Source organism: Dermochelys coriacea, chromosome 2 (assembly GCF_009764565.3).
Source record: "Dermochelys coriacea isolate rDerCor1 chromosome 2, rDerCor1.pri.v4, whole genome shotgun sequence".
Classification (NCBI taxonomy): Eukaryota; Metazoa; Chordata; order Testudines; family Dermochelyidae; genus Dermochelys; species Dermochelys coriacea.
In genome coordinates this window covers 230,549,651-230,565,852 of record NC_050069.1, presented here as the reverse complement: position 1 = coordinate 230,565,852, position 16,202 = coordinate 230,549,651, and the positions used below count along the sequence as shown (strand labels likewise).

Below are 16,202 nucleotides of genomic sequence, written 5' to 3'. Positions count from 1 at the left end.
GGTGGGACTGGTGGATTTTGAGTCAGGTATCAGTAACCTAAGCCCACACTATGCTGAGTAGATCTCAGTGTAGGAGAGAGACTGGGCCTATGTGTCTCTTTTTGTGGTAGAGACCTGTGTTTTGGAGTGCAAAGTCCTGTGTTCTGTTCCCCAACCATCTTAACTGGTGGCTATGGTGTGTGCATGCTATATATCTCTGAGACTCATGTACCATGTTGCTGAGAGGGATGTACTTAGATTTGCAGCCAGGTGTTTGTACAACTTCACACTGACACTCCTCTCAACCCTCCCTTCCCAGCATCTTTGTTTGAAGCTGTGCAATGGCCGCAAATAGCCAGACACTTTCCCTGTTGCTGACTGACTCAATGAGCACACTTCTACAACCGAGGGGCACAAAAAATTTATACTCATTTTTTGCGTCTTCCCTCTTCAGAGCAGAATATAAATTGCCAAATGGAAACTGAGCAGTCTTAACGCCTCCTCCATACCAGAAATGTGTACCAATTTAATTACATTGTTTTAGAAACTGATTTGGTTAAATCAGTGCAGCTCCCTTGCGTGTGGTTTATTATTTCATCTTAAAAGTGCCTTATAACAATTTAGCTTAAGCAGTAAGCTTTAGTACAAAGGATTCAACTGCAGCAAAATTGATATACCAATCTTAAACTAAAATAAGTGTCCACCCAATGGATTTAATTGATGTAATGTAAATTTAGTTACATTGGTACAGTTTACTCCTGTAAACAAGCACTTAGAATCTTAGAGGGGCTTATTCCCAACGAGAAGGTTTGATGCTGCAAACCGTTGATTCCAATTCTGCTGTTTTCTAGAAAGCTCGACACATGCAAAGTTCATTTTTGCTCCTGCAGTGCGCTCTTGAAGAAAGAGACAACACTTGGTAACTCCGTGGGTGTTGTTGGGAGGGTACGCTGATTGAATTACTTCTCTACAAAGAAAAAAGAGTTGGGAGGCCAAAGGTCTGTCAGTGCTAAATTACACCAAGGGCAACTGTCTTTGTGAGAAGACACACGTTCCCTATGCACTCCAGCTACGTTATTAAGCAATATTCGTAAAACAGTCAGCTGCTTTGCAATGTGCATTATTGCATTTTCTTAAAAGAATTAGTAATTAGACTGCAGGGTTTTGAACAAACCTGACAAGTGAAATTGATTTGGCCCCTACAGCATAGCCAGACTTCATCTGTTCTGCCTTTTAATTCTGCCTGACATTTGTATTCCTTTCTCCTTTAAATATAGGCACCACATACTGTTGAGAACAGAGTAATAGAGTTAGAAAGGATTGTGCCTCTGTATCCTCTTCCCTCTGCTGGATTTCACAGGGAAGCCCTGATGACTGGCTGGGGCATAGAGAGGCATGTTTGATGTCCATACAGCACTTTGAAAATACAGCATAAAGTGATATATGCAAGTGAAGGCCAACATTTTCTCACATAAGATAACTAAACATTAACATTAGATAACTAAAATCTCATTTGGTACCTAAATAAAAGTGGCCTCTACTCACATGAGTTGTCCAGTTTTCTTCAGTGGAACTTCTGTGATTAAAATATGCTTGTGTGAGTAAAAGTTTCAGGATCAAATCCAAATGATCCTTAGTGTAATAGTGGTTTTGGATAGGGTAGGTAGCTGTTGTATGTATTTTCCAAGGAACCCTGAGACCTTTATGCTACTAAAAGAAATCCCTCTTTTTTTTCCATGGTTTTAAAATACATAGGAGAAATTTCCAAAAATGACTCTGGGGCGCTTTGCCCAAACTGAGTACATAGTGTACACAATTCAGCCTCTGGACATTTTTCCATTGTGCAGCTGCCTGTTTGTGCAGCTGCCCAAGTACTGCATGCCCAAATAGTTCTGTGCTGTAGAAAAGGTTTTAAGCATTTTTGCTAGGTACTGAATCCTCTCAAATTCACTTGAACTTAAGAAGGAGTTCAGGATGCTCCAGTGTTTAATTGGTAATAAAAGAAGTGCTGGGGCTCAAACAATTTTTTTTTTTACTTTCATAACTGACACTACAAGACCAGAGGTGCCAGGGCTTAGCCCTGGCAAGCACTAGCACAAATTAAGCACTGGGGTGCTCAACACATTACAGGGTCTGTCTCTGAATTTTTGTTTGCCCTCTAAAGACTGGATCCTCCTTCTAATGCAGTAAATGGCAAAATTCCCATTTAGTTCAATTAAAGCAGAATCGACCCTATGTTTGTAGATAGATGTAAGCACTGTTGAATGTTTTGTGCTGATTTAATGGGAAAGTTTTGCACCAGCCAGAGACTGGAAAATATTTGATTAGCAGAGATAGATGCAGCATCACTTACAGCTTATTCTCTTCCATTGTCTCAATAAAACAGGCAATACGTCTTTCTATTTAGGAGAGAAATTACATTCTGGGTTAAATTAAAAATAAGTTTCTAATTCTGCATGGAGGAAGGGGGAAGAGGCTAGGATATTCCATTATTTGTAGCTGGCTTTCTTAATTTCTGACTGAAGTTATTACTAGATTCCAAAAAATGGGTCATGGAATTCTTCCAAAATTATTCATAATTCCAGTTCATTCCAATTTTCCAATTATTCTGGTCTGTAGATCATTTGAATTCCAAATATAATGCATGTTATGTGTCCTGTAACAATCCTAATTAGCTGACGCTGCCTGAATTTCAAATCCTATAATTGATTGAAGGCTCCTTGGGCCAGGGACTCTGTTTTTGTATGTATTATTATAACACTTAGTACAGTGGGGGCCTAGTACAGTGGGATTTACAATACAAATAAATACAAATAATATTTGTAGTTTACGATCAGGGAACAGAACAATGCTATGTGATTTATGTAGCTAATCAACACAGTGTAAATTGTGAACTGATCAAACATACAATTCAAAATTATTTTTCAGTAAATAGTCAAGATAAAAATTATTGTAAAGGTTAGTACAGATAAATGCTCTATTGTTCCAGTAAGTGAAATAGGAATGTGTTGTGAACATGGCTGAATCAAAATTTGCTTTTGAATTTGATGTGCCTGTAACGTTTTTCTCCTCTCAGCTGTAGAGCCTAGAGCTGGGCAAATACTTTAAATAAACATTCCCAAATATGTGTTCACATTTTATTATGAATTTGCTGCAACTATATCGAGCCCCTTTTGTGGTTACTTTCCACAAATATTCTAAAAAATAAGTTTATTGGCAGGAATGTTTGCCAAAACAGCTGACTTCAAGCAACATATTTACAGGAAGAGAATTTGTAATTTATAATATCAATTATTCACCCCAGAAACTATTTCTAAACTCCTCCATTTGGGGAATAGAACCACAATAGGCAGCCTTTGTGTCAATTTCCCAGTTGAAATATCACATAGCAAATAGGTGCAAAGAGCTTCTTGTAAAAAAGTATTCAAATGTTATTTGCTGAGATTATTCAGCAAATACCTTCAAAAATGAATATATGTAAAAAAAATCATGGTCTGTTTGCAGGCAACTAACAAAGAGTGGCAAAATCAATCAAATAAATTATATATTATAAATTATTCAGCCAGGTCTAATATTGACCAGCTTTTTGCCATAGCATGTCAAGAAAAAATTCTTCAAATGCTGCTTTGGGAGCAATGTGCAATGGAAGAAAATTAATGGCACATAAGAGTTTGATGTTCAATGTGTGGTTTGGATAGCTCATCCAAGGATTCGTGATTGAAGTCACAGAAAATATCACCCATTCTTGAAAGAATGTTAGTGAGTAATCTGAGTGTGAATCTGAATGCTAGATGTAGGAGTTGCAGAAAGGGAAAGGTCTACTGCTCAGTGTAAGTTTTCCATTCGTCTGACCCATTTTGGGTTTAAATAAAGACATGTCTTTGTGACTGCAGGAAACCGAGCTTAGTCATAGTTGCCTGTTTAATTTGAAATGTTCCCAGTTTCTCTAGGCTCAGATAGGTAGCAAGTTGCATCTGTACTCTGTTGCAGGGTCCCCTAGGACTCTGGTTGTGCAAGTAGGTTTGTTGAGAAATCGTTATCAGTTTCCAAAGTCAATTCAACTGGTTTTTCCATAATGAATTTTTTCTCTAAAGTGCCCATGTACTTTCTCCACATGAGAGAGAAAGAGAGTAAGACAGACAGACAGACACACACACACACACACACACACACACACACACACACATACACAGAGTCAGCTTTATGCTGAGTGATTTGACACACTGTTTATTTTCTCCAAATGGGCTAGTTTCTTTTTTAAGTAGCTTTGGCCAGATTGTGCCTTGCTTTTCCAGAGGTGCAAAAGGGAAAGGAAGAGAGGACACAAGGAGCCTTTCTCCCCTCTTGTGCCTCTGGTTTTGATTTCTGAATATTATAGTAAATTGCCAGGGATCCACTCCTGCTGTGGTAATGTGTCAATCAAATGCAACACTCTTATACTGCATAAGTCTTTTGAAAGCAGCTGTTTCGACATGAGAGAGAGGAGAGATTTCACACACTTTTAAAGATTACTTTTAACCTTAAATCAAGATATCTGTAGGCTAACAGAGTATATCTTTGATGCAAAGGTTTATGTGAAAGTAGCTGCATGATTGGCTCATACAACCTACTACTATGTTATCCTTGACAGCATATAGAGCAAAGTATACTTAATCCCAAGGAAGACAGAGAACAGACTCAAAGCCAACATTAATTCATAGATCTCAGGTCTGAAAAGGCCTTCCTGTGTCATTTCCATCTTATATTTCCCACCACCCTACAAATGTAGGGATTTCTCTGCCTTGCTTATCAAATGCGGTTTTCTCTTAAATACATAGTGGTGGAGCCTCAACAACATTCCTGCATAAAGTATTATACTGTGGTTTCATCAGATGGTCACCTACTTCCCAATACCCTAGCTTCATTGTTCTCTTTTCCAGTTTAAAGCTTACTTCTTGTCTTGTTCCCATTCAGAACTGCTGCTATTTCCTCTGATACAAATCATCAAATTGAGCTGACTATGGAGGAGCTGACCATATATTTTCATTTACAAGCTGCCTGCCTTCTATTAGCAAACATACTTATATGTTGATTGTATAGATTGCAAGTTACACTGCCCTGGCTTCGTAGCTGCTTTCATTTAGTAGCCAACCCTTTCAGCCAAGATGCTGAGGAAAGCAGTTGCATTTAATAATTATCTTTCTCAAACCATTGATTTAAAAATGCATGAGGAAGGAATTAAATTTAACAGACGGTATGGCATCTAGACAAAGATACAGAGTTCAGGGTATGTATTGTGCGTAGCTTTAATATGTATTAGAACATCTAACTTTTCTATGGCAGTTAAGTAAGAGGGAATGATATTGGGAATTTGTTGTTATTATTTTACAAAGATATTTCCTTGAACTAAGGATTCAGCTTAAGATAAGATAGCATTTTGGGCACATTACAGCACTTTGGCTCTGGAATTTTGCTATTCTGGGTTCGATTGGTGGCTTTGTTTAATTTTTTTTCCAAATATGACAAAACATATTTGTAGAATGCAGTTTATAAAAGCTTTTGCAATTATTTTTATGAGAAGGGCAAGGTTAATAAACAGCCATTATCTCTGTAAGCATGTTCAGTGAATCAGTGTGTTTCCTGTTGATGAGGGAATGACTGTCGTTTCCCCGACCAATAGGAATTGAGAGGAAAATCAAGTTTTAGAAACTCTCCTACATTTTGCAAACACTTCACTGTGAAATTGAATGACACAGGGACATTGAGTGTAGCTAGTGATGCATTCCATGATTGCAAACTCTGGGCCAGCATTCAGACAGACCCTGCATGCATGACATGAAGCAGACTTAATACTGGGCTAATCTGAGCAAACGGTATTGGTCAGAGTGTCTATAGCAAAGAGAACATAAGGTATTGAAAAACAAAGAGGGGCTGCAAAAGCTACAGCTGAAGAAGAGCAGGCTCAACTCTTGCCTCATGATTGCAAAATCAGTCCTCTTTGCTCTCCTGTGGTGTGGAACAATTACCAAGATATTTTGTAATTCTGCTAGAAGAGACAGATGACCTTGGTGAACTGAGAGAATACAAGAAGAGCAACAGCTCTTATGCCTCTCAAGCTTCCCTGAGGCAATTGTCACTTGTGTCTTTTGCTAACCTAGAAGGTAGATGCTGCATCACTGTGTCCCCCTTAGGTGTCAAAGCCAAAAAAGACAGAATCGGGTTTGGACCTTATTTTTAATGATGACTCAAATGACCCCACAAAAGCTGTGTTGGTAGAAGATTAATGGAGGCTGAATTAAAAATTTATGGACTCCTAAATTAACACTTGCAGAACCAATGTGCTGTTGCATACAGGTGACAGAAGCAGAGAAATAAAGGCTTGGGGATCAAGCAAGCTCTTGGTCTCCTCACCTGCTGCCAGTTATGGTTAGAGGAGAGGCTACATCCTCCTAGTTGAATCTGTCACTGGCTTCTCCAGCTTTTCCCCAGCTGTAGGCACAGTTTCATAGTTTTTACAGTGAATCGCCGTGGTGCTCTTCTTCCTTGGAGTGTGGCTCAAAACCAAAGTTCAAGTACTAAATTTTGCAAAGATGAGGAAATGGCAGTAGTAGAACAGCGCACACCTTTCAGACCTTGACTTCCAAAATGCCCCAGCGGAGATAAACACAGAAGAATAATAGTGTAATAAAGGAAATGATTTGTTCTTTGGGGGCTTAAAGGGGAGATAGTCACAGCTGCAATAGTAGTGAGCAATATCTGTAAATGATCTCTGTCCTCCTAATGACTCCATGTAAATGCAGAGTGGGGCGGGGGGCAAACCAAATGACATTGCAGGGAGGGCTGAATTCTGGAAATTCTCAAATTTTGGGCCACTGATGATTTTTGCCTGCACTGTTAATATCTGCCTTTCTGGATGTGAACTAGATATTTTAATACAGGGATTTCATGTCACAAGACACAAGGCTAGATTCTCGTGTCCTGCCAAACTGCAGTAATGGAGGTGGAGAGGCCCGGGGCTTTAAGCTACTTTTGTTGGCCCCAGATCCTAGGTTTGACCAGTAGCTGGTCTGGCTCCTGACATATATAAGAGCAGTCCTGGGGCTCCTCTAACTTACCCCCTCTGTGCAAAGGCCTTTCTGGTAGTCAGTGATTGCTGGGATATGGGATATAGGCAGGACATAAAGGGAAATTTGGAGCCTTGGTATAATGTGATTGCTGGGGCCCCACCCCCTTCTATTTCACTTTATTTATACATTAGATACCTCCAGGTCTTGGTGCAATTGTCCCACTTTCCCCCCTGTCTTGTCAGGTCTGGATATAGGGATACCCTGGCTATGCCTCTCTCCTTTCTCCAAAGTGTGTTCCCCTGAGCAGGAGGCTGGGAATGGGAGTGGTTTAGCAGCTGCTACAACAGCTATAAGCCACATAAGATTTACCCAGACAGAGGGAAATCTAAGGAGCAGATCTACTGGCTTTTTAGTTGCTTTGTGCCATCAGATAAGGGGGTCTGCATCTGGTCCACTGTGGTGTTGGGTTTTTTTATCCCCATTATAACTGATCAATTTAAGAACCATGGGAGAGGGACAATTTCTTATATGCAGGGGAAATGCATTGTATGTTTCTAATGTGGAGTGTTTTACAATTGCACACTTGCAATTGAATAAAGAAAGATTAATATGAAACTACCAAATGCCAAGAAGTTAATTCATCTGTTGTGGCTTGGCAGCTTGCAGTCATGCTTATTAAGCTGTTGGGAATTGCATTGTCTTGTATTTTGTGATTTCAAAAGTCATGGGAAATAATATGATTACAACAATAGGAAGCCCCATAACAAAAATGTGTCTGAGTCAGTTGAAGTCATTGGGAGCAGTGGGAGCACTACACCTCTGAAAATTGGACTGTAGGTTTCTAGAATTAGCCAAACAAAATTCAAGGCCCTGGTGAACATTTTGACCCTTTCTTTTTGCCTCAGTTTCTGCACCTGTAAAAATGGAAAAACTGAGGCACAGCGAGAAGAAAGTCAAAATTAAAGCTAGTGATGCTTACGCACCTTTGTAAACCGTTTTGAGCTCCTCAGATGAAAATTTAATTGCTAAGCATTATTATTGTTGTTATAACAGATACTATGGAGTATGACCAATTCCACTTTGTATGGCCGGTAATGATAGCAAAAGCAGAGATTGAAATGGAAAAGAAAATAGTGCTACTGTGGCTAAAATGGTAATGCTATTATGACATATTTCATCGAATCATAGAAGTGTAGGCCTGGAAGGGACCTCAGTAAGTCATCTAGTCCAGTCCCCTGCATTTAAAGGCAGGACTAAGTAAAACTAGACCATCCTGACAGGTGTTTGTCTAACCTGTTCTTAAAAACATTCAATGACAGAGATTTCACAACCTCCCTAGGCAATTTATTCCAGTGCTTAATGATTCTGACAGGAAGTTTTTCCTAATTTCCAACCTAAACCACCCTGCCTGCAATTTAAGCCCATTGCTTCTTGTCCTAGCCTCAGAGATTAAGGAGAAAAAATTTTCACCCTCTTCCTTGTAACAATTTTTTATGGACTTGAAAACTGTTATGTCCCCTTCAGTCTTCTTTTCTCCAGACAAACAACCCCATTTTTTAAAAAAAATCTTCCCGTATAGATCATATTTTCTAGACCTTTAATCATTTTTGTTGCTCTTCTCTGGACTCTCTCCAATTTGTCCACATCTTTCCTGAAAGGTGGCACCCAGAACTGAACACAGTACTCCAGTTGAGGTCTAATCAGTGCAGAGTAAAGGGGAAGAAGTACTTCGAGTCTTGCTTACAACACTCCTGGTAATACATCCCAGAATGATGTTTGCTTTTTTAGAAACAGTGTTACACTGTTGACTCATATTTAGCTTGTGATCCACTATGACCCCCAGATCCTCTTCCGCAGTACTCTTTCCTAGGCAGTCATTTCCCATTTTGTATGTGTGCAATTGATTATTCATAGCTAACTGGAATACTTTGCATTTGTTCTTATTGAAGTTCATGCTGTTTACTTCAGATGATTTCTCCAGTTGGCCCAGATCATTTTGAATTTTAATTCGGTCTTCCAAAGCACTTGGAAGCCCTCCCAGCTTGTTATGGTCTACAAACTTTATAAGTGTACTCTGTATGCCATTATCTAAATCATTGAAGAAGATATTGAACAGAACTGGATTTAGGACCAGTCCTTGCGGGACCTTACTCAATATGCCCTTCTAGATTGACTGTGAACCACTGAAAACTATTCTCTGGGAATGGTTTGCCACCCAGTTATGCACCCACCTTATAGCAGCTCCATCTAGACTATATTTCCCTAGTTTGTTTATGAGAAGGTCTTGCGAGACAGTATCAAAAGCCTTACTGAAGTGAATATATACCGCATCTACGGCTTCCACCCATCTACAAGGCTTGTTACCTTGTCAAAGAAAGCTACTAGGTTGCTCTGACATGATGTGTTTTTGACAAATCTGTGTTGATAGATACTTATCTTATTGTCTTTGAGGTGTTTGCAAATTGATTGCTTGATTATTTGCTTTATCATCTTTCTGGGATAATGTTTAGATATAGCATCTAAGAAATCCTAGCTTTAATCCTTTAGGATTTTCTATCATCAAACTTGTATCCTTTCTTAATACATGCAGGGAGTGGAGGGAGGCTGTATCTTTAATAATGTGGGAATGGGTGAAATTATAAAGAGCTAGACTGAAATACTGAGGGTGAGATTGTCAGCCTGGCCTGACTTGGGAATCTATTTTTACACCTACAAATTTGTGAGCACAAATCATTGCAGGCACTGTACAGCTATTTAAATGTCTGCCTCTGCTCGTACCCACAGATAAGGTATTTTAAAAGATCTGAATCACCTAATTTGTTCCTACATATAGTTGCAGGTGCAAAATCACACCTGCGAAAACAGAAGCCACTGTTTAAAAATTTGGCCCTTATTTTCAAAAAGCCCCCTACTCCTTTCTCCATCCCTAGCATGAATGCAGCAAGGAAGGCTTCTGTAGCAGAAGTAGTTTAGGATGGGGGAGTTGGCACCTTCCCCACTTCCTGCCACTCCCCTCCTCTTATCCCCACTCATGTCTTCTGTAACTCTGCCCCTCTATCCCATGCTCCACCGCCTCTCTGCAGTGTTGCCCAACATGTGAGCCGCTCATGCTTGAGGATGGGTGGAAATGACTCACTTAAAACTGGGACCCAAATCACACCAGCTAGAAACCTGGGGAGAAATCAGCTTTGTGAAAAAGAAAAGTACCGCAGTGCGATCAGTTTACGTGCATTAAAGAGAATGTTATTTTAAACTAGAGAAGTTCTGTTGCTGGGATACGTTACATGGTTGACACTAGCTGGGAGGAGGACATTTCCCATTCATTTAATGATAACTTGAGGGGCTAGAACCTCAGGACCAGCTGAGGAGTACAGTGCGAAGCTGCTTTTACACTTTTCTAACCAAAGGGCTGCTCTAAATTGCACTAGCTGGAACAGCCTTCATAGGGCCATTTTGCGGACCCAGGATCATTGGCATATACCATGATTTGCCCATGTCCTTCCCTGTCCTATCTTGAAATGCCCCCTACACCAGAGTTTCCAGAGTGAGTGGCATAGAACTAGCTTTACACTACGTGGCAATTCCCCTACCCACCTGTAAATCCCAGCTTTCTACTTAAGATCGCTCTCTGGCTGATGTACTTCCTGAGCAGCACCAAGCAGCTAGACAGAGGTTGGCAACCTGGTCCCAGATTTTGAAGCATCCCAGATTCAATATTCTGTCAATTGTTTCAGCACATCTCTAAAGAAAAACAAAAATTGTGATAAAATTGGGCCTGACCACAAGAATACTAAGGCTCCCACTGATTCTGGTGGAAATCTTTTCCCCAAGTTTCCCCAGTGCAGCTAAGGTAATTGTGAGAATGCCCCCATTTCTACTGACTAGCAACCGTGTAGCTGCTACTTTGATTCTCTTCAACTTCTCTGTAAGTGTGTATCTGGTTAAAGATCTCTAAACCTACCTTTTTTCAAATGTGTATGTAAGTAAGAAGGGGGATTGCTGTGTGGGGGTAGCATGTTAGTCGGACCCCAACATGTTGGTCTCATACAACACACACATTTTCTCAAATAAGAGAGACAAAGCCAAGACAAAACGGCAGTGACTACACAACCAAATGGTGTCCTTGCCAATGGATTTTCATTTTAGTCATTGTCAGTCAGTGATTTCTCCCCAAACTTTTGCCATTATGAGATCACAGCCCAAATGATTGTACGGTATTTGCATGTTAAAAATGTGCTGATATCTATCTTTAAGTCCAATCATAGTTGTCAGATGGTTTTGTTTCTATAGTACTTAATTGAATGGCATGCTTTGCTACTCCAACAGGTTGTGGTGGAGAACTCTCTGGTGCATCAGGATCTTTCAATAGCCCTGGCTACCCAAATAGGTACCCAAGCAATAAGGAATGTGTCTGGTACATTGATACATCACCTGGGAGCAGCATTCAACTCACCATTCAGGAACTCGACGTGGAATATCACTCAGACTGCAACTATGATGTTTTGGAGGTAAGAGCTTTGGTTGCAGCACTCTATAGTGTGCTGGTTATGCATGTTTCTGTCTGGAGCACAGAAACAAGACCTGCACTACCATATCCTCCAATATGCTGTCTTTGATTATGCCAATGTCAGTTTTTAGAGGAGGGCAAAAAAATCCTAGAGAAGGTGTTTATTTCTTTGGCTGTCGATCTAGAAGCCCCAGTCAAGAACAGGATCCTATTGTGCAAAGCACTGTACATGCACATAGTAAAAGGCAGCACTGCCCTGAGGACCTCTTAGTCTTTAAATAAAGCATGTAACTGGGCAGTACTATACCATAAGTATACAGATTCCTCATTCCAGAGGATAATCCACATAATGGAGTAATAGGAAGGAAGCAGCTAATTAAGGTGAAGGCCCCTTGTAGAGCCCTACAGTAAGATGATGACTCTCATAGATCATCTAATCAGCAGTGAAGGGGAACCGCTGTTCTGGAACAAATGAGTGTGTTAATCTCTAGTAAGAAACATCTCTTGGCTACATATAGCCAAATACCCAGGTCGTTTAACATTCATATACACAGAGATGTAACACAATTGAACTCAGGATTCTTGATTCTAAAACAATGCATCCCTGCTTGGAGAGAAAACTAAGGTCCCAATCCTGCAAAGATTTGTGCACATGCTTAACTTTATGCACTGTGGGTATCAGAGTAGCAGCCGTGTTAGTTTGTATTCGCAAAAAGAAAAGGAGTACTTGTGGCACCTTAGAGACTAACAAATTTATTTGAGCATAAGCTTTTGTGAGCTACAGCTCACTTCATCGGATGCATTGTGGGTACTAGTCCTATTGACTTCAGTGTCTTTGCAGGACTGGGGCTTAAGGGAGTAGCTCCATTAACTCAGCTTCAGTAGCAAAGGCAAGTGCTCTTCTGTGTTATAGCTGATGTGTCATATTCTGGCACTGATCCCTGGTACATTCACACAGGTGCACACATCAGTTCATCACAATGCCTAGAAAAGCCATACTCATGGTTATTAGATGAACATAGCATAGCTCTGTGTTTGTCAAGTTACTGGTGGGGGGGAGGATTTATGCCCTCGTGATTGTTGTACACCCAAAGATTAGCTTTAGCATCGTACAGCTTCATCACTTACATTGTGTACAGTGGGTGGAGTTTTGTGGATTACACTAAGGGTATGTTTCCTCTACAAACCTCAGTAGACCTATATCAGGTTGACTTACAGTTACCACAGTAATTACTTTGGCAGTGCATGTCCGCACTACCCTCCTTGGGTTGGTGGTGTCCTCACCAGGAGTGCTTCCACCTACCTAAGAGGGACCGTGTGGGAAGCTAATAGCCCAGTCTGTAAGGACTGCTGGTAGTTCCTTGCCAGGAGCCTGGCTGCCTCACGGGCTCACGGTGGGCTGCCTTTCCTCCCCCTCCAACGGGAAGCTTCTTGCCCCCAGGGAATGGAGTCCAGCTGCTCCAGCTTCTCGTCCCCCTCAGGGAGCAGGCAGATGGCCACTATGGCTTCTCACCCTGGCTTCCAGATGAGAGTAGGGGGAAGCACCCCTGGGCTTCTCAGACCAGATCCTGGCTGGGAGTGGAGTCCAGCCATACAGCTCTCCAGGACAGTGAGGGCTTCCACTGTGAAACTGACAAGACAGCATATGTAAGGAACGCAGCATTTACATCAGGGGTTGGCAACCTTCGGCACACAGCCCATCAGGGTAATCTGCTGGCGAGCCGCGAGACCTGTTGTTCACGTTGAACATCCACAGGCATGGCCCCATGCAGTTCGCTGCGGATTAGAAAACATGTTCAAACCAAATTATTACCATGGTTCAGTGGAAATAGAAGATAATGGTTAACTATGATCAGGGCCTGTTGTAAATTGACAAGACAGGATTCTCTGCTGTGGTCTGGTACAATGGTCCTGCTGTATCTGAGCACCACACTCAACACCACTCACTGGGAGAATGTAGCCCAGGACAGGGATAACTGGCAAAGACTTGTCAAAGAAGAGAACATCCATTTTTTAGAAAAATGCCCGAAAAGAAAAGACAGACAACTGTCATGTAGTGATCACGGCCCAACTTGACTTCCAACACCACCTGCAATGTTTGCCAACAAGCCTCATCACCAAAAGACCCATAAAAACAAACACTTGTGAAAGAGATCATCCTCGACCTCGCGGGGTCGCCGACGAATTTGCTATTTATAGTTGCACTAACACAATGAGACCTAGCACAAGTATGTGTACACGAGCAGGGGAATCACACCCATAGTTCATGGTGTAGACAGCCTAAATGTAGTTCACCCAAGTTTCAAAATATTAGCCAAAGCATATGTCACAAATATAAAGGGAAGGGTAACCACCTTTCTGTATACAGTGCTATAAAATCCCTCCTGGCCAGAGGCAAAACTCTTTCACCTGTAAAGGGTTAAGAAGCTAAGGTAACCTCACTGGTACCTGACCCAAAATGACCAATAAGGAGACAAGATACTTTCAAATCTGGAGGAGGGGGTGGAATAAAGGGTTCTGTCTGTCTATGTGATGCTTTTGCCGGGAACAGATCAGAAATGCAAGCTTTCCAACTCCTGTTAAGTTAGTAAGTAATCTAGCTAGAAAATGCGTTAGATTTTCTTTTATTTAATGGCTTGTAAAATAAGCTGTGCTGGAGGGAATGTATATTCCTGTTTGTGTCTTTTTGTAACTTAATGTTTTCCCTAGAGGGATTCTCTATGTTTTGAATCTGATTACCCTGTAAGGTATTTACCATCCTGATTTTACAGAGGTGATTCTTTTACCTTTTCTTTAATTAAAATTCTTCTTTTAAGAATGTGATTGATTTTTCATTGTTCTTAAGATCCAAGGGTTTGGGTCTGTATTCACTTGTACCAATTGGTGAGGATTCTTATCAAGCCTTCCCCAGGAAAGGGGGTGTAGGGCTTGGGGGATATTTTGGGGAAAGACATCTCCAAGTGGTCTCTTTCCCTGTTTTTTTGTTTAAAACGCTTGGTGGTGGCAGCATACTGTTCAAGGCCAAGGCAAAGTTTGTACTTGGGGGAAGTTTTTAACCTAAGCTGGTAAGAATAAGCTTAGGGGGTCTTTCATGCAGGTCCCCACATCTGTACCCTAGAGTTCAGCGTGGGGAAGGAACCTTGACAGCATATAAAGCTCCAAGCCTCAGAGTAAAGCTCCCCACTGCCATTTAAAAGCCACTTCTCCGGAGTTCAAGAAACTGTAGATGACATTGTGTTTGCTATTAGAAATCCCCTTTGAAATCAGGCATTTCCAACACATGCATTCTAGAAAAAAATAAACTGCACTTTCCAGTGCTTCAGAAATGGTCCCACATCATGTCAACACTGGCCACTGTGATCGTTCTTCAGACTTCTCATGATGTGAGGGCTTCTGTCCAAGAAACAGAGTCCAGTTGCCTTTTAAAATGCTGCATGTACCATATCTTGAAAGGAAGTCATTTCCTTGGCATGTGCTACAGTAAAACAAAAATGACACTTGGCCAGGGCATTTTCTTGGCTTTTGATGGGGGTGTTTTTACTTTTTAAAATAATTGAAGAAATCCCTGTGGGGCAATAATGGAAGAGTTTAAAATTAACCTTGAAAACAGTTTCTATTGAAAATACATACATAGAAAAGTTATGTTTCGATTGTTAGTTATTTAATGTCCTATTTATCACCCATTAGCATTTTGTAAACTTCAGAGGGGAATTTTGTGCTGCCATAACAAGATAGGACTGTGGATTGGAAATAAAAGGACTTTGCCAATGTATCCTTTCCTTTTACTTAAAAATAAAGAGACAGGTTGATTAGATCTTAATGTCACAAATAACTTTGTCTCTCCATCAAAGCCTATTCCCCTCTTTCCAAGCAGAGAGTCTAAACAGGGACCAGTTTTATTCTCAGAAATCTGTGTCGTGATGATAGCTGGCCACATAAAAACAGCCTTTCTGTTGCTCATAACTCGGGAATGCTGACATGATTGTAACAATAAATGGAGCTAACAGGGCAGAAGCAAAAGATAAAAACAGACTAAAACCACCGGCTTTATTGAGATGCCCAGCACCCCAATTAAAAAAATCACGTTATCTCTAAATCAAGTGCTCTATTCAGATTACTTTATTTTGTATTTATGTTTTTGCAGCTCAGACATACTGTAGTTCTGCATGAACCACACCCTAGAATTCTTTCCATCCTTTCTCCCCTCTTTTGTTTTAGACATTCATGTGGTAACTATTGGTTTTCTCCTCTGTAGCCAAAAGTAACATTTTATTGCTTTTTGTCATGGAAACACCCTGGCTTGTTTTTGCTGCAGCCCTTTTGAAAGTATCTGATTAGTTGAACTGGCACAAAGGAGAAAAGAAAATCCACTCCTAACTGTAATAAAGCAACAATTGCTTGGCTTTGACTAGTCCTTTTGATTTTGAAACTGTACAGAAGACAAATGCAAAACAGGCGAATAATATAAAAGAAACCAACAGAAATTCAATTTCCACTAACTTTTTCTTCCCTCTGCCTTTTTGATTTGATGGTCTCAGCAATAAGTATAACTCTTCAAGATGGGCCAAATTCATTTCAACCTGGGTGTAACACCACAGAAATCAGGGGATTTTATGTCAGGGTTGAATTTGGTCCACTGCATGAAGGTGTCCTCAGGAAAGTGGGAATAC

General features: G+C 40.7%; 1 protein-coding gene across 1 annotated transcript in view; it reads left to right on the top strand.

The window, feature by feature from the left end:
* The window catches only part of CUBN (cubilin), a 205,747-nt gene that overhangs the window by 86,801 nt on the left and 102,744 nt on the right, over positions 1 to 16,202 (top strand). The window contains exon 29 of the mRNA XM_043509392.1: positions 11,352 to 11,533. Within this exon, the coding sequence (XP_043365327.1) occupies positions 11,352 to 11,533 (182 nt within the window). The remainder of the gene's footprint in view (positions 1 to 11,351; positions 11,534 to 16,202) is intronic.